The following is a 24,747-nucleotide window of genomic DNA, read 5'->3' on the forward strand; positions in this document are numbered from 1 at the left end:
CATAATGTTATCATCCTTACTTCAGCGGCAAGAAAAGGGGGTGGTATGTGTTTTTCTTTTTTGCATTTCTACTAAACCTTCTCAGCGTTGCTTTAATTTACATTAGTTTACCTGCGAGAAGCTATGTTTCCATTGCCGCATTTCTCTCGGGCGCGTAAACAAAGCGCACCACTTATGACTCGGCGAACAATTCTCCATCACCATTTCGGCGCTCCGTTGAGTGAAGTGCTTGGCAACGATCATTGTATGCTTTCCTTACTTGAGCAGCTCCCATTGACGTTTTTGTTCGTCGCGTGAATTTCACTCGCTTAACCAAAACTAACCTACCCCATCTTACTGCTTTCGTAGTTCTTCCGGTTTGTCTTTCCCCGCTGTACTGAGAACCTGAAGCAGTAAATTAACACCTTTGTTATATTTTTTCCTCACTCGCAGCTTCTCCGGTGGTGCCAAGCTCAAGCCGTGCCTGGTGAGCAAACTCGACGACGAGGAAGGCTCCGACAGACGGGACAGTGCGGCCGCCCGGATCAAGTGAGTGTCGCCCCATCTCTCCGGGGGAATTTGAACTGCAATTAGAATACTGGGGAAGGGAGAAGTGCATCCGCTACACGTGTGGAGAGGACGCGCTGTCGGCGCTGTGCCCCCAAGCTTCTCCAGGGTGACCGAATTCGGCGGCCGAACCCAGCACCTGAACAGATGACGCGTTGGCTTGCTCCTGTCTGTGCGTCACGCTGAGAGAGTCGGCAAGGGCGCGAAATTAAGCGCGGCAAAAACGAGGAGGCGTCTCTCTTGTCTGTCAGTGCCCTCTTTCTTGCAATTACGCTGTTTTGTTCATTGATTCACTCATTTTTCTTGTAGTCTAGTGCCTCCACCCCCATTTTTTTGTTTATTCTTCTATCATTCGATTTATCACCACCAGCAAACGGCCTCATACCCCTTTCGCCAATCGAGACACGCCTGGATTCCTGTGGAGTTAATTGTGACCACGCGCATTAGTTTCTACAAGGTGTGAGGCAGTTCTCGGTGTTTTATACGCCGGAATCATGGTGATGAGGATTGCCGGTCACTGGCCAAAGTCAATTAAGATGGAAAGACGTTTCGGGAGCGCTACGGCTCCCTTGTTCACTATGAAGCAATCGGCGCACGGATCCGTCCTTTTGTAGCACTCAGTAGCGTTTTTAATGATATAGCATAGGTAGGATGTAGAGTCCCGTCATTCCTGTTTAGTGTGTTAGACGATGTCTGTATGATAAGCGACTCAAGATTCTGCCGTGCTGATGTGTTCTTTTCTGTTGTCAATATCTTTGCTTGATCCCAGTTAATCTCGTGGCCGGATTCTTGCACATGCTCGGCGATGGCGTTAGATGTTACTTTCTGGTTTCGGACGTCGTTCTGGTGCTCTCTCAGGCGTCTCCTAAAGTCCTTTGTCTCACCAATATATATTGATGAGCAATCGGCGCAGTCAATTTCAAACACTACGCCTAGAAACCTTTCACGAGGGAGCCTGTCCTTCACATTCACCAGTTCTGTTCGTACCTTGCCAGTGGGGACGTGCGCGATGTTGACACCATGCTTGCGGAAAATACGTGCAAGCGCTTCGCTAATTCACGCTACGTATGGGACAGCAGCTCGTTTTTCTTTTGGTTTTTCTGTGCTATCGATTTCTTCGGAGGCAGGCTGATTCGCTGGCATTCTTCTTTCGGTGTTCCTGATGAAGGAAAGAGGATAGCCGTTTCTTCGCAGATCGGATTCTATTATCTTCATTTCGCTCTTTCGCGGGATCCGTGCGCCGATTGCTTCATAGTGAACAAGGGAGCCGTAGCGCTCCCGAAACGTCTTTCCATCTTTATTGACTTTGACCAGTGGCCAGCAATCCTCATCACTTTAACCTGACGACCGTCTAGTGCTCTAAGTGCTATCGCCGCACCTAGATTGTTATCTTGTTGCGTGCGCTGGTTCACCCGTTAAATTTACTCCCGCCTATGTATCGTCTACAGCTGCGCTTGTCGTCATAGCCATGGTACGTTATGCCTCCGGGCCCAAAACCACTTCGTAAAATTTTCTAATCGATAATTCGTTGATTCAGTGAACCCTGAATTGCATTCGGTTATATTACACATAACACGTGCCAATCGGCGAGTGTTATCAGCGTGGCTGATTAAAGCTGTCGTCATAAGTGGATACGTGGTCGACAGTAAGGTGTTTCCATGCTTTTTAGGTTGACCAGTATAGGAAGTATCGAATGACGCTAATGGCGTGGAAAGACACTTCTGTTGCTTGGCCAGACAAGTAACCAATCCTCACCTCCTCTCCCTTTGCAAGCGAGTACCACTTGGCTTGGGGCCAATGTCCTGACAATGACAAAACTAAAAGAGGAACCTGGCTAAATGTTTATCGTGACGATAAAAAAAAAAAAATCTGCGCTAAGTGGCTTTTCCGTGACGATATGCAGTGGTCTCTAATAGCAGCGAGCTCATTTCGGTTTGCGCTCTTCGCTGGTAGGAAGAAAGTTTAATCGATCGACTATCTCCGCTCGGAATTGTGAGTTCGCCGTAGAGCGACGTTGCTTTCCCTGCGGGCAACACTCGCAGGTCGGCAGTGCTGAGAGTGAAACGGGCGGCGTTGTTCTGAGCACGATTACTCACGGACCGGACCAAACGAAGAACTTCAGACGCCAGGGAAATTTGGTGAGCGCGGGCCTGCCTGTTTGCAGGAATAATTCGTTTGTGTAATATACGCACCGCAATTTTAAAGCGCAAATATCCCGTGTTTTTCGGCGAACACTTTCAAAAATTTTCAAATGTAGGCTTTTTGGAGTAAAAATATGGTTTTTGCGGCGGACACATCAGTGTTGGCGGACATCAGAAAACAGGTGAATCGTCTTAAGTTCTTAAGTAGTAAGCAGGTTAACTAACTTTTAATGATTAACTTTTGAACTAGTAGAGTTAGGCACCTAGCTCCAATTAGATATTTGTAGCCAGTGGTTAGTAGTAGCGATATCCGTTTGTAGAATTTGGAAAACGCGATTACCCGTGGTGCTCTGGCTGGACACAATTTGGTTTTTTCGACTAGTTGCGTGCACCGGAGGGGATGCTTTGCCTGCATGCTTTCGAAAGCGCATGCATTTTCGGCTGAGCCGCCGCGGTGGCTCAGTGGTTATGGTGCTCGGCTGCTGACCCGAAAGACGCGGGTTCGATCCCGGGCGCGGCGGTTGAATTTCTTTGGAGGAGAAATTCTGGAGGTCCGTGTACTGTGCGATGTCAGTGCACGTTAAAGAACCCCAGGTGGTCGAAATTTCCGGAGCCCTCCACTACGGCGTCTCTCATAGCCTTAGTCGTTTTGGGACGTTAAACCCCATAAACCAACCAACCAACCATTTTCGGCCGAAGCAGCCAGATTTGGTTGGGCTACAGGGGCGAGGGTAATCGCGTTTTCGAAGATCTACAAACTGATATGGCTATTCCTAACGACCGGCTACAAATCTGATTGCAACTAGTCGCCTAACTCTATTAGTTAATTACTGAAAGTTAGTTAATCAGCTTACTACTTGAGACGATTCACCGGTTTTCTGGTTTCCGCCAACATGGGTAATACTATGCCGAAAAAGGCATATTTTTGCCCCAAAAAGCCTATTCTTGAAAATTTTCGCTGAAGCCTGAAACATCCTGAAAGCCTGAAACAGCATGGCGTTATAAATCCAGTGTTAATAAAAATAATTGCCCTATGGCAAAGCTGTCAGGTTTACAATGTAAAGAGCCAAAGTACTCTACACGAGCGACACCCAAATGGTATGTGCCTAGGATGAGAACCAATTACGGCTATCAAATGCTGAGCTACACCCTCCCGCATCAATTAAACAAGGAGTCCGAATTGATGCATAGCTAATGCCAAATCTGTTATTTATTTTGTTTGTTTGTATGCTCGTTTGTTCTTCGGAAGTGCTCCGAAGTTTGTGTACCACTGCAATGCCTCTGTGGGGTGCGTCGGCCTCGTCAAGCCTTTCACTGGCTTTTTGTCGACGCACCCAACATCGATATGATGTTGAATAAACATGATTCTGATTCTGATTCTGATCCGGTATAATTCTGATCCGGTATAATGCGCTTACCCGAATATAACGCCACCATGATTGTAACGTGAGTGTCAACCTTGCGGGCGCGTAAAGGTGAAAGCGAAAGGATTGTATAACGTGAGAAACAATGCCCGGAGAAACTCGCGTCGTCGGCGTTGACCTGCAGCAGTGGTCTCAGAAATCCCAGATGACGTAACTGCGTTATGAGACAAAAATAAAATCTCACCCGAAGGTGCGGGGAATTGAACCCGTGACTTTGAGATTGCCAGGCGAGCACACAACCCACAGAGGCCACAAAACTGCTTTGCTTATTGGGGAACATAGGTGAAGCTAGTGTATACCTTGCTTTACTACTGTCTAGATGTATCATTGGCAATTTCCTCACTGGCGTCCCAGAACCCTCCTCGCAGCGCCGCCTCTTCTCCTCCACTCTTTTCTCCCTTCTCCTCTTTTTTTCTTTCACGGCTGTTGCGCTCTTCGGTCTATTCCTCCGGCGAGTCTGCCTCCGTGCACCGCCGCCGCGAATCTGCGCGTCTTCTGAACCGCGGCCTGGTCAGCGCGCCTCTCAATGTGCTGACGCATGAACACGTAGGTGGTGGTGGAAACGTTTATTGCCAATGATGTAAATCGTAGGGGGCGCCTGGTTTGCCGCAAAAGTTTGCATGATTAAGAGAATTGGTCTGGGTATCGGGCATGCAGCAGTATTGGGTATTGAGCAGTCCGGGTTTGTAGTTGTCGCCAATGTGCAGCCTGCGCTATGGTGAGGGACGGAGCGGGGGGTGCGTATTCCCTTCTTTTGTCTCGGTAATACGAGAGAATATCACGGAAGGAGACCAGGTAGTGCGCGGGCCGCGGGCGAACGGACCGTCGTGTGAATCGCACTTTAACGCCATTTTAAGTACGTGCGCAGTCGCGCCTTCTTTGCGCGAGGAACGTGCCGGCCACACAAATGGCTCGAAGCGCAACGCGAAAATCGCGAGCCGGCCGCCCTAGAAGCTCGCCAGGGGCAGAATAGCTGTGAAAGACAATACGAGCAGAATCGCTTTATTAAGGCGAAAGCCTTTAATGCCTCATACTGTCGTGAGCAGGGAATGCACTACCTGGTCTCCTTCCGTGATATTCTCTCGTATTACCGAGACAAAAGAAGGGAATACGCACCCCCCGCTCCGTCCCTCACCACTCCGCAGGCTGCACATTGGCGACAACTACAAACCCGGACTGCTCAATACCCAATACTGCTGCATGCCCGATACCCAGACCAATGCTCGTAATCATGCAAACTTTTGCGGCAAACCAGGCGCCCCCTACGATTTACATCATTGGCAATAAACGTTTCCACCACCACCTACGTGTTCATGCGTCAGCACATTGAGAGGCGCGCTGACCACGCCGCGGTTCAGAAGACGCGCAGATTCGCGGCGGCGGTGCGCGGAGGCAGACTTGCCGGAGGAATAGACCGAAGAGCGCAACAGCCGTGAAAGAAAAAAAGAGGACAAGGGAGAAAAGAGCGGAGGAGGAGAGGCGGCGCTGCGAGGAGGGTCCTGGGACGCCAGTGAGGAAATTGCCGTATCATTCAAAAGAAGACAAAATTTAAATTAAATGAAAATAAACAGGAAATAAAACTGTTTTCGCATTGAACGCACGTAAGCAGTCGTATAGCGCCCTCCGTTATATTTGATTGCTGCGATACCCATGTTCCTGGATGTGCATTTGAGATGAAATGCTAAAAGACTGTAGTTGGGGCATGTAACGCTAAGGGAAGGTAACCAGTGGTCCTTTAGAGTAACGACGTGCATTGCAAGAGAAGGCATACTTGGAGCGGATAGCGCAGGTAGGTGGGCGCTTGAGATTATGAGGCTTGCGCAGTTTGTATAAGGTGGCCATAGCTAGCATAGGATACGTTTAATTGGCGTAATATGCGAGAGGCCTTTTTGGCCTGCAGTGGGTCTAGCTGGGCTGGTGATAACTAGGCCAGAATGGTTAAAGCCGCGAACTAGAGAAGTGATTACTAGTTAATTAGCAAGGTAGAAGGCCAGCTGCATATCGTTCGCGTTTTGCTATTGCGCGATTGTACAGGTCGAAGCAGCGTTGCCGCTAGTTTGCGTTCACTTTCGAAACCGCAAGCTTTCTTTTTTTTTCTTCTTTTTTTAGCGCCGGCATGCGCGCTCTCTTATATCATTGTTGGCTTGGCACCCGGGACAAGTTGTGTGTTGTCTGCTGGCTGGAAGCGACCACATAGTTCTCAGGCCGCTATCTATAGCCGTAGGTAGCGGCCGGAACCGCTATCTACGACTATAGCATGTGGGAAGCTTATCCGAAATGTTCTCGGCTTTTGTTAAAATCAAGCGCGAACTAGGGTTGTTGACTGCCGAATATCTTGAAGAGCGTAAAACATTCATCAACTGGTTAATCATGTGAGCAATGCAAGGTTGCGGTTCGAAAGGCTTCCCGTTTCTTATCGACGCAGCTGAAGCGCACGCTTCGAGTCACGTCTCGAAACGCAAACTTGCTGCTGACCAAGTTTGCATCGCTGAAAGACGGATGTCGCTTCAGCGAAAAAAAAAAAATAAGTAGGAAATTTCGCGTAGATCAAGGCGCTGGCGCAAAAACAGGTTCGTGATGTTTTTAGAAATCAGACAACGACAGCTATCAACCGCAGAGGGCAGAGTCTTGAGTGGGTTTATTCGGCAGATACTTACTTTTTTGTACCTTTTTTGTAAGTTTTGAGCCGTTCGAATAACGAAATATCTTGGGACCGCGTTACGTGGGCGGCGCGCCAACCTACCACAACCTACCACTGCTTGAGTGCACTGCGTCGGCGTTACATCCTACGAAAACGCAATGCGCTGCATTTTAGAGGGATATTTAAAAAAGTTTGAGGACAGGGTGTGGTTTCTATTGCAAAGTTTTTTTTTTTTTTTTTTTCCTCCGTGAGCAGAGCTACGGTGCTTGGTCCTGTGCGGCGCGCCATTTAGTTATGCATGTTATCTTCTGTGCTGGTTCATTTGTGCGAGCCAGGCCGGATTTGCGGGAGGGTGCAGTGCTTAGCGAACGGCACTGCTAACCGAGCCTGCGCTATGTATGACAAATACCGCATAAAAGCGTGCCTGTTTCATCTTGACGCATCATAGAGAGCAAACGACGGTCGGCCTCTCTCCTCTGTATACCACTCGTTTCGTAACGCGCTATGCCGAGGTTGGGCAACGCGACCGGCACGCAACCCAGCTGACCGACCGCCATTTGCGTTATGGCAGTCGGGCGCCTGAAGTGGATGCGGCCAGAAATGCGGCCCAATACACGCAATGGCAAATAACTCCCGCACAGCTTGAAGAGCTCATACGACATGCATCGGCTGGTTATAATGAAGTGAGCAGTATGAGGTTGCAATAAGAACTCCTTTAAACAAAGTTTAGGGGCTTGACTAACTATGTGCGGACGCGAGGTACGTTTCGGAGAGTCCAGTGTCGAAACGCCAGAGCACTGCCGCGTGTCGGCCAGGATTGCATTGCTGAAGATGGTGGTTGTCGCTTTAGAAAAAAAAAAGGACAAACGAAAGCATTGCGCGTGGCTGACGGTGTTGGGCGCCTGCTGAGGCAGCTCAGCTCAACCGCGCATATTGCACGATGAAGAGCGAGTTATAAGCAGAGCGGTGATAATCTTCTTTTTTATTTATTTATTTGTTTGTTTGTTTTTTTTTTTCAATTTGAGGCGTGAGCTTTCATAAGAGTACGGGACCTGGTTACATGGGCGGGGTGTTCTTGGACAAGCAACCACTACCTCACCGAGCTGCGTCGGCGTTATGTGACACGAAATCGCGATGTGTAATGCAGCTGAGGGCCGCATAATATATATATATATATATATATATATATATATATATATATATATATATATATATATATATATATATATTGGAGGCAAAAGGCGGTGCATTTTTTGCTGCTATGACTGTCCCATATGAAAAGCGCTGCAGTGACTGGCGGTCTTATACTTTGCACCCTTAAGTTATGCGAATTTAACGAGTTAACCTTCTGTGCTTGTCCATTTCGGCGAACCAAGTCAGTTTTGAGGGGGATAGGGAGTAGTTGGAATATTGCGCTGCGTCTTCAGGCTTCGACCTGTATGACGAAAGCCGTCTCAAAGCGGGCCCTTCTCGTCGTGGCGGATCAAAGAAGGTATACGACGATCCGTTTCTCCCTGTACCGCTACTTTCGAAACTCGCAGTGCTGTGGTTGCTCAACCCTGGCGGCAAATATCCTGGCTGACCGCCGCTCATGTTATGACCGTCGGGATGCATTAGATTGCTTTTACGTTAAGCCACCCCTGCTTTCTTTAACTGTTACTGACTGCTGCCCGGTTTGATAATATTGGTCAGCTAGCGAGACGCCGGTTTCCACCACTCCAACTCGATATGACCTCTAGGACACGTGTAGACAGGCTAGCTCTATTTTCTGATTTATGGAACCGACTTGAGGTTGTTGTGGCACAGAAAGCGGAGGAATGCATTTCACGAACTAACCGTGTTCTTTTTTCAGCGCTCGTCGGAGACTGGCGACCTGGAAACGAATGAAGCGATGCTAGATTTGACCGTAGCGCCACGTGCACGCCAGCCGCAATTGCGCATGCGCATTTTGAGGGCTTGAACGTACGCGCAGACGACAAGCGTTCGCCCGCATATTTAGCGTGTTTTAATCAGTGCTGCTTCGTCTGGTAATTGCCTCAGAAGTCCCGGGATTGTGTTATTTTCTTTTATATGTATGGGTTTATGTCGCTTTGTGATGCCGTTGCCTATACTACTGCCTGTGTTCTCAATGCGCGGCTTTCAGATGATGTCTGTCATCGCTTAAAAGCAACTTTGCTGAATGCATTTCTACTCGGGCATGTAATCGACGGGAAAAAAGTAAAAACTTTTTTTTCTGTTTATTTTGTGGTAGACCGTTATTCATCGGAGAAGTATTACTGGTATAATGGGGGGGAAAAATGCCCAGGCTTAGCTTGGTTAAGCCAAGAATGCGTTGCATATTGCGCGGTGTTTTTGCGCGAGGTATTGCTTGGAGGCACTCGATTTTCTCAGCAGCTTTTCCTCCGTCACGTATGGATGGATGGATGGATAGGAGCGCCCCCTTTGAAACGGGGCGGTCGCAACCGCCACCATGCTCAGCCGTTCTTTTTTATTTTTATTTTCTTGTTTTTTTACGTGGTTTGGTGACGTCACGTCACCAAACCACGTGACGTCACGTCACGTGGTTTGGTGGCTGCCCGGCCGCGCCCAAGGGCTGAACTGAGTGGGCGCATTTGTTTTTCAGTCCCGGACTGTCCGGGACTACTTGCGGACTCGAGTCCGGTATTTGTTTCTCTCGGGCAGCCAGAAAGCTCCGCCTACCTGCCTGCATCGCCATAGCAACGCGTTCGTTTTTAGCCTATGGCAGTCCGCGGGCTGCTTGGGGCTGCTGAGAAGGCAGCAGACGATAGCTGCGCGCCGCGCTGGCACCGTGTGCATTTTGAGTATTTTTCGTGTTCCTGGAGGTCGATATCATGCGTTAAACCTTCACATGAGCTCCGTAGCTGCTCTCTGAGCCATCGCAATACTTTTTGTTCTTGCATCTTCGTTTATTTTCTTGAAATCCACCGCACACGGACGCGCGTTCGAAGCTGCGAGCGCGTATTGTTTGCTCGTGTCGTCAAGAGGTTCTCGTTCGCTTGTTTTGCGACTTGCTGTCTGTACGCTTACCTGAAAGCATCGCAGGTGAACCACTCGTATACTGGAGCAGCTGTAGAGCTTGTTGTCAACATTTTTGCGAAGGCTTTCGTCTATCTGCCGATCCGCAACGAGTTGGGCTACTTGGTGCGAACTTCGCCGCAAGCAGTATAGCGGCGAGCATACCTCCGAAGCTGAGTTCTGTAATGCACCTACGCTAAGCTTACAGTAGAGTCTTTAAACCGACTCAGTATCATGATCAAGCGCACGGCGTTGCTTCGGCGTCGTGGTGGCCGTGGCTTGCGTCGTCTGCTAGCAGATGACAGCGTCCTTGTACGGTAACCGAGGGGGAGCCCGGCTCTGGCGCCGAGTTCGAAATCAGCCTATGGCAAGTAGGTCATGTGACCATGAGGCTGTTTCCTGTCAGAGCGGAAGCCGAGACCTGTCAGCAAGCAGTCCGGGACTGGAAAAACAAATGCGGCCAGTGATTGCAATATGCTACGCATAGAAAGAGGAAACCGTTTGTTGCTTTATGGGCAATGAACCGGGCCTGTTTTTGCCCTCGCGTGGTGAAACAATGTCTCAACTGAGGCATTTGGGAGGGAATGTTCAGCACATGAAAGAGAGTGGGATGGGATGGCAACATTTCATTCTTGCTGGTAGCAGAGAGCGAACACTGAACTAGTCCTGGGTCGTGTTCCCGCTCCGGGTACCCCTTCGGGTTTTACCGCACTCGAGCGACCCTCATTGAACAAGCCGCGGCGTGCTGACTATTCACGGTTTTGATGCAGTAGGTGCCTTAAATACGGAGTGCCCAAACGAAGCCCACGTCCAACATCTTTGGGCAAAAATTTTGAATATTGGAAAATTGGGAGGCACTGTTATGGAAATATCGAATATAATGGTCCATTCTTCCGATGTGCTGCACAGTCTTTCTTTTAAAATTTTTCCACCGCTCGCATCGAGCAGTTAAGACTACCATAGAAAACCAGTGGGGGGAACGCTTTTGACGCTCTCAAAATCGTTAGTAGCAAAGAAATTCAAGCCTGTGGACGGGAGACCGGCGGATATATTGATAGTTATAGTCAAATCTTACAATGTAGGAAAATATTGCGTTCATAAACTCGTTCCCGTTCAAAAATGGGTTTGTCCAGAATAGTTGCTTATGACTGGCCTGTTTTGCGCAGCAACGGTGTGTTCAGGAAGTCGGATTGTATACGCGTTTCTTTCCGCATCGGGCCTTAATGTTTTGAAGATTCTGCGGGAAGATAGGCTGGAATTCTAGCCATTAGACTGGGTGGTTTGTCGAGTGACCCGGTCGTTCTCGCACACGACACGAAGAGCCATCTGTAATCCAGCGTATACCCCGAGAAAGGGAAACCAGAAAAGGGCACCGCCGGAGGTTTTTTTTTTTTTTTATTCCACCTTTAGGGATAAGTCTTTTTGATTGCGATTTTAGCACCGGGGCTTCCCTCCAAAATTCTGAAAGGCTTTTCACTCGTTCAGTTGAAGAATAAAACTCGAAAGAAACAGACCCCTCTCATGGCTCCCGTCACAGTATACGCAGACCTCCTCGCGAGTTTGGTGATATCTTCCGTCGGCAAATGCCGGGTCTCTTGTCGCGCTATGTGCTGGAGCGCGGCAGGAAGCCTTTTTGAACTGTCTTCGTGAAAATACGTTCCTTCATGCGGAAAGCTCGTCACGTTTTCCACCGCGGTGGTCGTTTTTCTACTCCTGTTCTGTTCTTTGCTTTTTAGTGATAATAAACGGACTAGCTAGTTAGTCACGGGCCAGCTAGTCAGTCCGTGCCTTAGAATAGCAGCGTGGATAGCACGCTGACCAAACCAGAAACCAGCCCCGCCAAACAACAAGCCCCCGCGAGGCGCTCCTCTTGTATCGCGTGCGGCTCATGCGTTTTTTTTTGCTTCCTGTTCTTTGTTTTTATTTCCCAGTGTTTTTTTTTATCTTCGCACGCATGCCATGAATGCACGCTGGACGGAGCACGCGGTGTGGTCGTTTTCGTGTGTCGCTGTCGTCAGCGGGATTTTCGGGATCGACCGCACGTCTCTGCACACGTGCGCCTCTTTGCCGGAAGGAATGCCAATGCGTTCGCCGTGTGTCCGTTGTTTGGGTTTCGTTTGGCTGCCTCTTGCTCCTGTGCTTTTTCACTTGCCGCCGTCCCGTCGTGCCCTTCTCCCGCCCTCTCAGAACGACGGCGATGGCATGCGCTGACGCGGTATAAGCCAAGCGAACACGCCCGGCGAGCAAACGCAATTAGTTATGCGCGTCGCATTTTTCTTTTTTTTTGTTTTTCTTGCCGGTGCACTTGATCGACTTTGCCGCTCCGCGCACCTCGATACACAGTTGCGGTTCAGGCTTACGCGTAAGACTTCGATGCTCTGGCCCCGTGCGGTTTTTCTCGAGGTATTTGTCGTTTGTGTTGTTTCGCTGTTACACACTATATGCACACGTGTCCCTCATAGTCTGACTCGCTTTGGGACGTTAGACCCTCATTAAAAAAAAAAAAAAAAACGATATATGCGCACAGAAAAAAAAATGGACAGGGGGGGGGGGGGGTGAGGAGCGAGGGGGGGGGGGGGGGGGGGGGCAAGAGGCGGGCGTGTTTCGTTCTTGCTTTCGGCGCCGGTACCTTCTTTATATGTAGCTTTCTTTCCTTCGCCCGTTTAACCTTGGACAGTAGTTTTAATGCGGCGCCTGTCGTCTCGACCCAATTCTCGTCACCGTTCGTTCTCTGGGCCGTTTCCTTTCTACTTCATTTTCTTTGCTTTACTGCCTGGGTGCCCCTGACAGCCCTCGTAGCGTGTTATTTGCAGCGCTACCTCAAACCTTTTTTTTTTAATTTTTTTTTTTCATTTCGCGTTTCAGTGCGTAATTTTCGCTAACATTCCTGGGTTTATTCTGGGGCTGCCTTTCTTCATTGCGTTGCCGTCGACTCCTCCTGCCTGCAGCTAGGTCCCGTCTGCTGTCTGCGAAAGCGGGCGTGTTTGGACAAGTGTTTTGCTTCTTTTTTTTTCTCCGGGAAGGGCTATATATATGTATTCGCGCACTCGCAGAAACGCACGTACTCTGGGGAAAGTCTCCCCGCCGTTATCTGTTATTTGTGCTTGGTCGCGACTTCAATTTCTTCTCCGTCGTTTTTGGTTTGGTTTGGTTTATGGGTGCTTAACGTCCCAAAGCCACTCAGGCTATGAGGGACGCCGTAGTGGAGGGCTCTGGAAATTTCGACCACCTACGATTCTTTAACGTGCACTGACATCGCACCGTACACGGACCTCTAGAATTTCGTAAGCTGTGCTCCTCCAGTGTCCCGTGTGTCGCTTAATTATCGTAAAATCCTCGCGACTCTTTCAACTAACAAGCATGACATCTTCTCCCGAACAACCTGTCGCATGTGAACTCCAACTGTTGATTGGGAGACATGGTTAAGTCAGACGAATAATTTACCAAAACCACACCTAACGTAGCAAAAGCTATATGATCGGTTCGAAAACGAAGTCTGTTGGCGGACAGATCGGAAACTGGAGCTCATGTAGATGAACTGCACTCGTTGCTGTTGTACTCCTTGTTGGACAAGAAGCCAAACGTGCTCTCCCGGAAAGCTGGTCTCGCAGTATCCTGCACGTTCTATATGGCATAAATATTCAGCACGCACAAACACTCGCAGTGCGGGGTTTGGCAACGGCGTGTTTCACATTTTTTCTGGACACCGTGCAGCATCCCCTTGTCGGGTCGATGTCAGCTGTGCAGGAAAAAAAAAATCATGGGGCAATTTGGCTCTCTACAGTGCTGCAAGGCGAAAGAGTTTCCTGGCGCACTGTTTGGCATTGACTGCGAGACTGACTGTGCTGCACTAGTGCTTTATTTGACTACACACTTCGACTACACATTACAACTACACACTTTGACTGCCGACTTTGACTGCTTCTTCAGCACGACTCTCTCTCTCTCTCTGCTTCGATGAGTTCGGTTGTATCCGTGGCTCAGTTCGCAGTAATCAGGTATGTGATGAGGTCACCCACGGACGCCTTACGCCCCCTGTCGGAGCGAACGAAAACTATTTTATTAGTTGTCGTCTGCTCCAAAAGGGGGCGTCAGGCATCCGTGGGTGACCTCATTACTCCGAATCCGCGCACTCTGACTTCAAAACCATTTAGACCAACCGAAAAGCGTGACACCTTCGCTGACAGCCTTCTGTCGACAACGATGAGGCATTAAAGGCTTTCGCCTTAAAACCCGCTCTGGCCCTCCCCCGTTTTATCCGCTGGTTTTGCGGTAGCAGCAAATATTTCTAGCCAAGATCCGCGGAACGGCTGCCACGTTGAACAGCGGGATTGCAGGGTGGCCCCGCGCGGTGTGGCTTCCCGACGTGCTATCCCTGAGCTGCCTCCTCCCGGAAATGCGGCAGCTGCAGGCTTCATTAGGCCTATGGGACGAGCGATCGTTTTGCCGAGGGTATGACGGCGGAATACGTGTGCTGCTTTTCCTGTGTCCCTCGCCTATATGGGGACACCTTCCCGCGTTTTGGCGTTATTATTGCAGCTCGCCTTCGCTGTACTTTTTTTTTCTGCATGTATCTAGCGGCATAGAAGTTATCTCTATTTAGCGGTCTTTGCTGTTGTTTGCGCACGTCCTTTGTTGCTTTCTTTCATCTCGACTCCTGAAACCCCCACTTTGTTTCTCGTTTCTCCAAGACTTCGATTCTTGCGCACCTTCTGGTTTCATCACGTTTTTTTTTTCTTTTTCTTTCTGGGGAGTGGAAAGGAGGGGGGTGGGCTGTCGCGCATATCCCGTTTTCACCACGCGTTTTCGTCCAAGTTTTGCAACCGTTATGGTTTGTTTTGGGTTTGTCTTGTCTGCCTTCGAAGTTATAGCTCTTCCGCGGTTCTCTGAGCACTTTAGTTATATTTTTTTTTCCCCGACGGCAACCTTAACGCCGCATTTCGTTATGCGAGGCGTTAGAAGTTTTAGAAGCGCGAAAGCTTACTGCAGGCAGAGTTCTGGGAAAGTAGAAAGCGGAGAGCGTCGCGTGTGGGTGATGTTCGCGGGGAGGTGGTTGTTACCGGGGTGGCATAAGTGCTTTGTGGTGGAATAGTTTTAGGACTCAGCTTTAGATGTGTACTGGGTGTGCGCGTTAGCTGGGTGTGAAAATGCTCTTGTGCACTTATTAGTAGTTTCCTGCATTTTTTTTTTTTGCCTCCACATAATTTTCCCAGTGTGGTTATGAGTCACTGTCATTTTCGGCTGGGGTTATAGCTACGAAGGTGGTGGGATCGTTTATCGCGTTACAAGTTCTAATTGTCTGAGCACCAGGGTAACCACCAAGGACGCTAATTAGTCGTTTCGAGTTCAGTTCAACGTACGTTTTTATCCACCGTTGCCGTTCGTGCTGACATCGACCATGCTATTTTAAAGCGAAAGCCTTTAATGGCTCATACTGTCGTCCGTTAACAAATCGTGTCACATGCGTTTAACTCGGGAACTAAAAAAGATTGAAGAAAAGCAATGGTTGCTTCAGATAGAGCAGGAACAAATGAACCTAGAAGCCAGGCTTGAGGACTGTAGGCTAATTAGTTAATTAATTATAGGCAACAATGTCTAAATTGCGTCGAAATAGCGCGGGCGTCGATATAGCCACGGGAACGGTGTGACGTCGCATCCACCGGACGTCGTTACGGCATACTATGTGTCCTCGGCTTTCGCCTCTCAACACTTTGGGTGCAGAAGTGACCTCGCAACTTTTTTTCTTTTAATTGTTTCGCATAAACTCTGCAGTGTTTACAGCTGGCCCCAAGTCGTTTGTGGCAGCCAGACTTTTCGCCTCTATGTATGGGGTCATTCTCTCTTGGTAGGCGTGTGCATGGTGTTAGAACCTATTCTAACACCATGGGCGTGTGGTACTCTGCGACACCGCTGTCCTAAGCGCGAGTGAGTTTGCACCCATCCCATTAGACATACACCCTAAGCCCGAATTGTGAGATGTCGACCTTACTGCCTTTTTTCATGGCGCGCGTTTCGTGTTCACTTTACGTGCGCATTTGGTTCTCCGAATAAGTTTCGCTCTAGTGTGTACCACGCAGCGTGGGTGATATCGAACGCGCGTGCCGGTTTGTTGTTCCCTTCGCGGCCCAGCCTTTCGTGAAGAAGCCGATGTTGGCATCGGTGGTGACTGCGCACGTTTCGCCGCCGTCTACGTGCAGGTTGACGGCCTGAGCGGATTTCTGCCGGAGCACAACCCCGTATGGAGCGGCCGTGTGTGTATCAGCACCGCTGTGCTGATGTCGACAACCGATCACTTTCAGCCAAAATGTAACCAAAGGGAACGGAGGCTATAGCCTTTAATGGAAAGGGTCTTGAGAAATGGGTCTTGCGTGTAGTGCTGCAGTTTTTTTTTCCTGGCTTGCTTTTTTGTATAGAAATATGGTTAGCGTGTCAACATGTAAACTTGAATGCCTGTTTGCGCGCAGTAAGCAACTCACAACTTTTTCGCATCGAATTGGCGTTTTTGGACGGATGCGCGTAAACACGCATTTCAATATATTACTAAGTAATCATTTGCAACTCGCTCGCATCCAGTCACTCATACAAACGATGGAGACTCCAAATATCCGTGATAGAGGTAATTGTCTCGTGTGACCCCACACTCGTATCTGCTCATTTACACACTTCGTAATAAGGCGAAGCGAGCGCTCTCATCAGTCAAACCTGGCGACATGCGCGGATTAGGCGTTGCGTTAGTAGACCGAGCGATGTCAGTGCACGTTGAAGAACCCCAGGTGGTCGAAATTTCCCGAGCCCTCCATTACGGCGTCCCTCAGAGCCCGAGTTGCTTCGGGACGTTTAAACCCCAATAAACCAAACCAGTGAACCGACCGACTGCAACCCGCGGCACTGCGCGACAAGTCTGCTCACGAGATCGACGCGAGGCAGCTCCAGGGCCAAGCACGTAGTACTACCCGCCGCGCACCGCTGCCGCCGTGCGCGTCGATGCGTGCCCGGCGCTGTCGGACCGAAGCCATCGACGCGTCGCAGATATCTCTTACAGAGAGAGTATTGCACGGGACAGCCGCGCCACGTGAGGACTAGTGTACGGGCAACCTGCCAGACGATGAGGGTGCGCGATATGAAAAGGAGACGCGTGGGCGCTCTGCCCGGTAAAGATGGCGGGGAGAGATTAGCGTCGCCCGGTTGCGCACCTCCTTTTTGTTGACACGGCACGGCAGGGGTTCTGGGGGCGGTTGCGGAATGCAGGTGACAGGGGCCGACGTCCGATCCAAAGTGGCAACGCAACACGCTGCTTGCGTTATGCGGCTAATGCGGCTTTATTACTATTGTGGTTGTTAATAAGAGTTGGCGGGGCTCGCGCGAGGACGCCAGCTGGATAAGCGTGAATGATGAATGCGCGTGTTCGGCGAGGTCCTCAGCCTTTGCAGTCAGTCTGAAGGTAATCATTCCAGGCTTACGCGACCAGGAATCAAAAGCGTACGCAACAGCGGTTTATTTGTACGGGAGTGCCGAATGAAGTATTGAACACTGCTGTCCCTTCGGTTCGTCGGTGTGTCTCACTGTCGCCTTTATTAGAAAGCAAGTGTTTGTTATGACGGGAAATACTTATTCGTCTCTCCTGGCAGACGCGAAGACTGTGACGTTGATGTTGATTTTGCCTCTGTGCGTATACATTCGTGCGCACAGTCTTGGTCGACCCTCTTCAGGCGACGTGGTGTGCTTTTCAGCAGAATAGTACATGTACCACTCGCTGTACATCCCGAGAGCAGGTATCTAAGTGGGAGGGCGCCGCTTCTCCTCACTATAACCGAAATAATTAGGTGTCTAAAGAGAACTGCCCCGCTACACTGCTGAAAATCAAACCACCTCAATAGGAGAGAGAGAGAGAGAACAACTTTTATTTAGAAAGCCTGCAGAGTCGGTTAGGCTCCCTCCAAGCAGGGAGGACAAGCTTTTACCGCGACGCAGCCACTACGTCAATCTCGTGCGTTGTGCTCCTTGAGGTCTTGTTACGTCCCTCGCTACTTCCGCGGGTTCGAGAGGGCCGCCGCCCCCCTCTCCTCGGTTTCGCTCGGTCGCTGCCTCTCGAGAGCGGCCGAGACCTGCTGGACGGCCTTGAGTTGTGTCTTTTGATCACACCTCCTCGTTGCAGCCTCTAGCTGCGGCGGGATCGTCGTCTTCTCGCTGGCTTCGCGCGGATTTACGCAACAGTCCCAAAGGATGTGAGCCGCAGTGGCTCTCTCCTTCGCGCACAGTCTGCATATGTCGCTCGCGTGCACACTCGGACACACGTGCTTAGCTAGCACCGGGGTGAGCAGGGACCCCGTCTGTAACTGTCTACATAACACTGCCTCCTTCCGGGTAAGCCCCGGGTGAGGTGGTGGCATAGTCTGTCTGTTCAGTCTGTACCATTTCAATATTTCGTCGAAGGTGGTCATCTTGTCCTCGGCACTGCGCCGCGACCAGGACTCCGAGTCGGCCGTGCTTTCAGCCGCGCGGTTGGTTAGTCCTCGCGCGGCCAAGTTGGCCGTCTCGTTGTGGTTCACGTTTCCGCGTTCCGACACGTCACCGCCCATGTGGGCCGGAAACCACTTGATCACCACAGGACTGTTGCGTCCGATGTCTTCGGCCTTGCGCAGTATGCGCGCGGCCTCACTACATACCCTACCCTTGGCGTAGTTCTTCACTGCCGTTCTAGAGTCACACAACACTGTAGTACATCCGGGGTCGGAAACGGCCAAGGCGATGGCCACCTCCTCCGCCCGGTGCGCTTCTCGAGTCCGGACGCTCACCGCGGTCTTCGTTGCACCCGTCGATGCCCCCGACAACCACCGCCGCGTATGCGTCGGTGCTCCCTTGATACTCTGCCGCGTCCACGTAGGCGGCGCCTTCTTCTCTGGCGTGGAGGTCCACGAGAGCCCTGGCCCTCGCCAACCTCCGCTCGCTGTTGTGCTCGGGGTTCACGTTCTTCGGGATCGGGAAGACCCTGAGCTTTCTGTTGATGCTATCTGGTATAGGTACGTCTTTCTGCTGCTTGCCTTCCCTCGGTTCGAGGCCAAGGTCCCGCAGTATCTGTCTTCCGGTTCTCGTTTCGGAGAGACGCTCGAGTTCTCTGTGCTTCGGCTATTTCGTCCAGCGTGTTGTGGACTCCCAGCGCCATGAATTTTTCGGTGCTCGTGCCCCCGAGGAGACCGAGTGCCGCCTTATACGCCTTGCGTATGGTGGCGTCTATCTTGTTACGTTCACTCGGCCTCCAGTTGTGGAAGGCGGCCACGTACGTTATGTGGCTAACTGCGAAGGATTGAACGAGCCTAGTCAGGCTCTCCTCCTTCATCCCCGCTTTTCTGTTGGACACCCTCTTGATGAGTCTCATTGCCGCAGCCGCCTTGCCCGCGAGCTTGTTGACCGTTTCACCGCTGACTCGGTTTCGCTGGACGAGCATAGGAGACTATATGAATGTTGGGGGCCTTGTGGGTCCCACGTGAGGAAGTGTGACTGAGGCAGCATTTCTAATATTTAAATCGACCTGCTGTGGAGAATAAGTGGGTAAGCCCAGATTGGACTTGGCCCTGTTGATCGCACATGGGGCTCATATCGGCTCTGCAAGGGTTAGCTGATCCCAAATTCCTACGTCGAGCCTACATGGCTTCTTGTGGGGTACTTGATTGCCGCCGCAACGCAAATGTGGGCTTTGTGCAGAAGAAGTCTGGCTACTCCACATACGTCTGCCCGCACAAAAGTGCTATTAGTCCCGCATGGATTCCAAGGAAGGTAAGTGAAGAGACTTGGAACGCAAGTGTGGGATTTATGGCGGAAGAACCAGGCCTATAGCCCTATTGAAGCTGGCCGCACAAAACCCCTGTCGGTCCCTCAGGGGCCTGGCCGGCCTGGAAAGCAGCCCTGCTTGCTACCCACATGGGTCCCTTGTGGGGTACTTGCATGAGACGCACCACAAGTTTTCACTTGTGTAGGATTTTGCACATGGGATAGACCAAATGGGTCGGTCCACTCAAAACCGCTTGTAGGTACCACACGGGCCGGGGTGGAGCTGGAAAGTGGGCCTTCCTGGTGATGTTTCATTTGGGGAATTTGCATTTTTTCAGGGGACTTGAGAAGAAATATTTCAGTGGAAAGAAAATTTTGTGGCAATTTTCTGAAACATTAAGCACCGGCTGTTTCTCACTTTTTCCATGTTGAGGGAGCTTTCATCATCATCATCATTTATCATCATTTATTGTACCCTTAAAGGCCTCTGTTGAGGCATTACATAAGGGGGGGGGGGACAAAGCAAATGCAACTGAGAATAATACGTTAATACAACAAAACATAATGCAATACAATAAAATGAAAAACGATACATCACAATACAACGTTGGTCAATAATGAAGGGCGCAAGGCTGAATTAGGCGGTAACAACAACAACAACAAGAAAAAGAATAAGTGTAACTGGGTGAAGTTTGTGAAGTGTCTTTTATTGAGTACAGTGATTAATTAATGCCTGTCGAAATTTAGTAGCGTCGCGCTCGTTAACAATGTAGTCGGGTAGCAGGTTCCAATTTTCTATTGCAGTTGGAAGAAAAGATTTATTAAATGCCAAGGTCGATCCATGTATACGTTGAATGCTGAGGAGGTTAAACAGGCGGCGCGATGTTCTGATGGGAGCTAGTAATAATGTGTCACGAAGATCAGGAAAATTGTAATATAACTTATGAAAGAGGCAGAGTCGTGCGATTTTCCGTCGGAGCTCTAGTGGCGGGATGTTAAGTGAAGATTTAATACTGGTGATATTGCTGTGTCTATTGTAATTTGAGGATATAAAACGGGCTGCTCGGTTTTGAACGGCTTCTAAGGTGTTAATTAAGTATGCTTGGTGAGGATTCCATATAGCCGCTGCATAATCAAGTATGGTACGGGTGAATGTTTCGTATGCTAATTTTCGAACAGAAGGAGGGGCTAGGTACAGGGATCTTCGGATGAGGCCAAGTGATTTTGATGCTCTAGATGCTAGATATAAGATGTGTTCCGACCAGGTTAATTTGCTGGAGATAGTGATTCCAAGGTACCGATATGATTGGACTTGGGTTACCGTGTTTGACGGGAGTGAATATGCAGATCTGATGTTGGAACGTTTTCGCGATACTTGCGCATGAATTGGCACTTTGAGACATTCAGCTGCATAAGCCAGTCGGAACACCACCGTTCTATTATGTGTAAGTCATTCTGAAGCGATATTTGATCCCTGTTAGTGACAATGCGACGATAAAGGATGCAATCATCCGCAAAAAGCCGAATAGTGGATGAAACACCGGAAGGAAGGTCATTAATGAAGATTAGAAAAAGAAGTGGGCCAAGAACGGAACCTTGGGGAACGCCAGAGATAACGTTAGTAGTGCCTGAAGGATGATTGTCGATTACTGTGTATTGGGAGCGACCTGTTAAAAAGCAATGTATCCATGATAAAACGAGAGGATCAATGGACAGTCCGGAGAGTTTAGACATGAGGCGAAGATGGGGCACGCGATCGAAGGCTTTAGAAAAATCTAGAAAGATAATGTCAGTTTGGAATGAAGAGTCCATATTTAAGTGGAGGTCAGTGGTAAATTCAAATAGCTGAGTTTCACACGAAAAACCGGAACGAAAACCATGCTGCTTAGTAAAAAAGAAATTGTTCTGATCGAGGTGTGATGCGACATGTGAATATATGACGTGCTCTAGAAGCTTACAGGCAATGCATGTAAGAGAGATTGGGCGATAATTGGAGGGATCTGATCTGTTACCTGCTTTAAACACCGGCACAACTTTGCTTATTTTCCAATCTTTCGGAAGCAAACCCGTAGACAATGACTGCTCGAAAATGACTTGAAGGAATAGGCTAGAACTTTCCTTAGCGCTCTTAAGAAATTTTGCAGGAATTCCGTCAGGGCCTGGTGCTTTCGACGTTTTAAGCCCATCAATTATTTTCACACTGCCTTCCGCTGCAATGTGAATGGGGGAAAGCTGCAGCACTTCAAGCTTCTGCAGGGAAAAAGGGTCCAGTATAGGGATTTTTCGGTCTATTTGAGGGTATTTCGGTTACGGCAAAGAGCATCACTGTATCTGGACGACGGGTGTCATGTCGAAGATTATTTCAATTCACGTGAGACACAGGCAACGATATTAGAGCTTATTTCGTCCGTTGTCATTCAGGCTGTGTTTACGCAAGCTGTGGTGAAAGGTGTAGATTAAAAGGACGAAACAGTTGTAATGTTGTGACACCCAGAGTGTTTGTTTTAAACATTTGCATGGGATATATCTTTGCTGCGTGTTGAACTTTTGGCTGCTTGGTGCGATATATGACGTAAATTATGAAATGTCCGAAGCGGATAGAAAGATTACAGCTTTCATCGCTCAGTACTCCGCTTATGGGTGTATTCGTTGCTCGCGCTTACTGCACCTTTTTGAGAGCTACTGAATAGGAGGGTAATGAAACGACTTCCGCAACACTGTCAAGATTCATAAAATGCAGCTTCTAAAAGCTCAGCTTTTGCGGCGCTGTCTATCCTTCATCGGCTTTCTTGTCTACTATTTCGTTGCCTAAAAATTATCAGTGGCTTAGCCCGGCTATGCCAGGATATACTTATCGAAAGCAGGCATGCGACACAGCTGGCGAAACGAGCGGAGGCGAGCGCAACGGCGAGGCAAGCGGTGTGACGTCATACCAAATGGCGGCGGCGGCGAGGCGCGCGGTGTGACGTCATGCCAGATGGCGCGGCGTCCGCCAGCCGCGGCGGTTGCTAGGCGACGGCTCAAGCTCGGTCTCTGCCTCCTCGGAGCACCGCCACAGCGAAATCGCAAGTTCGTGGTCAATGTAGCTTTCGCCACAAAACATGATAAATTTATCATTGTCGGATCTCGGAAAGATATGGTCTCACACGAATTGGATGTTCAAGTCACGAAGTCCACCGCTGCGGTCTTGTGCAAGTATGTTACGGGCGAACGTCATTGATATGACGCTCTGGTGTAAGTGGGCTCTCTTGTTTGAACAAAGGCATTGGCGCTAACAACCAGAGCCCCCCCCCCCCCCCCCCCCCTCGTTGTCCCCACGTATACTGCCCTCCGCCTGGGCCATTGTTTCTTCAGAGCGACCGTCGCCTGCATCCATCCGCATGGCGCTTGGCGGCAGTAATGGCCTTCTGAGGGCGAACGCCTCGTCGCCTCTGCTTTTCCTGGGCTTTTCTCTGAAAACGGTGCGGTGCCTGATGGCGCAGCCGTGGAGATGCATGCTATCACTTCCATTGTACGTTGGTACTTGCTGGCCCTTCGAGAGACCATCGATCATCCCAGGCTCGCGGAAGGAACAGACGGCCCGGCCTCACGGTCTTTGCCTTCCGTTCTCTCCCCCCTCTCTGTTTCACCGCCTTTTCTTTGCAAACAAATGACCTTTCCGGGGCCCATAGCTCTGGTCACGTGTGTGCCCATTCCGCTGCCATTGGCTCTTGTAGCTGCAGCTTTCTTCTCTCCGTGCAGTGGATGTATGCCATTTCAAACTAAAACAATCACGATAACAAGCCACGCAAAGCCCGCGGAAAACAGTGTGCTGGATGCGTTTTGCGTGGATAGTGTTTTAAAGAAATGGTATTATTTTACCTATCCTGCAAAGGGAATAAGTAATCGAATTGAAAAAGAAATCACGGGATGGTTACGAGCGTATAATGCGAATGTGTCGCAGCCGATTAGGGCGACACACCCCACCGCGCGTCCCCTACCCCTATGACGTCAGTGGGCAGACGGGGCGAGCGTACTGCGAGCAGCGATTTGTAATAATTATTTATAAATTGTAGGGTTCATGCACAGCTTTCAAATTTAACTCGAAAGCCCAGAAAGACCACCTCTACAGATCTGTTGCACTAGGTTATGCCCATCGAAATCATTACATGGTCGCTCTGTTAAGCGTGCTGTTAATGGTGATGACCTGTACTTTTTGCATCGCCAATGGGTCGGCCATCGGGTCAATCACTTAGCCTAAGCTTGTCCGGGCTAATTTTCCGCCTTGTACAGTCAGCGCCAATACGAAGGTGATCGATTCGAGTCGGCTGACAAGGCCCAATCGCTTTTTTTTTAGTGTAACGATCACTAACTTGCAGTAAGAGGTGGTAGTAAAGTACACAGAAAGGAGAGGGCCTGCTCTTGTACGCTGTTTTCTTTGGTCTCCTTGGAAATATAAACTAGTGTGGTAGAATACTTTATATGTGCACCTTAAGCTTCAACTTATCGCCTTCGTATCGAATCTTCGTGTACTTAATTCATGTTGACTAAAACCATGGCAGTGCCTTACTTCTCTGGTTGTTAGAGAATTTTAATTACAGTTAAAGCTGGTTATAACGAAATTGAACGACATTCGTCGTTACGTCGAGGTTTTCATTACATGCAGTTCTCGCGAGAAGAGTCGAAAGGACGCTGCAGAACGGAAACCACAATAAGAAACAAATGTAAGCGAAATCATCTTGATAATATTTGCAGAAAAGAGCGTTACTCGAAGTCATGAACGCGGAGAAACGTTTCACGATAGCCGCCGCCACCTCCGCCGTGCCGCGGCTCGCGCAGCGCCGCTACGGGTGGGATGGGGAGGGTGAGGGGGGCGGGGGTAAAGCCCCTCGATAATTTGAAAGTAGCGTCTTTCTGTGAACTATGCCGCCGCGCCGCGCACCCTCACCGATCCTCCTCTCTCACCTCTCCCATCGGCGCTTTTCTCAACGGTGATTGGCTCCGCGGGCGGTCTCCAGGAAAAGCGCGCGGAAAGTTCGCTCTTTTTGTGTTTTCATTTTTCGTCGGCGCCATTTTTTGGCCAGCCGTCGCTGCTGCGACCGAGCTCCCTGGCATTGCGCGCTTGCACTTCGCGTTATTCGCGCTCTTTTAGTGCAGCACTATGCCGAGTTGCTGCGCATTTCAGTGCACAAGCCGGCCTGAAAAAGCCTTT

General features: G+C 49.8%; 1 protein-coding gene across 1 annotated transcript in view; it reads left to right on the forward strand.

Annotated features, from left to right (window-relative positions):
• mri (BTB/POZ domain-containing protein mrityu) overlaps positions 1–24,747 on the forward strand; it is a 185,022-nt gene that overhangs the window by 143,643 nt on the left and 16,632 nt on the right. The window contains exon 3 of the mRNA XM_089559681.1: positions 433–528. Within this exon, the coding sequence (XP_089415807.1) occupies positions 433–528 (96 nt within the window). The remainder of the gene's footprint in view (positions 1–432; positions 529–24,747) is intronic.

The sequence above is a fragment of the Amblyomma mixtum genome, chromosome 9 (genome assembly GCF_055824585.1).
Source record: "Amblyomma mixtum isolate Tamu chromosome 9, ASM5582458v1, whole genome shotgun sequence".
NCBI classification, from domain to species: Eukaryota; Metazoa; Arthropoda; class Arachnida; order Ixodida; family Ixodidae; genus Amblyomma; species Amblyomma mixtum.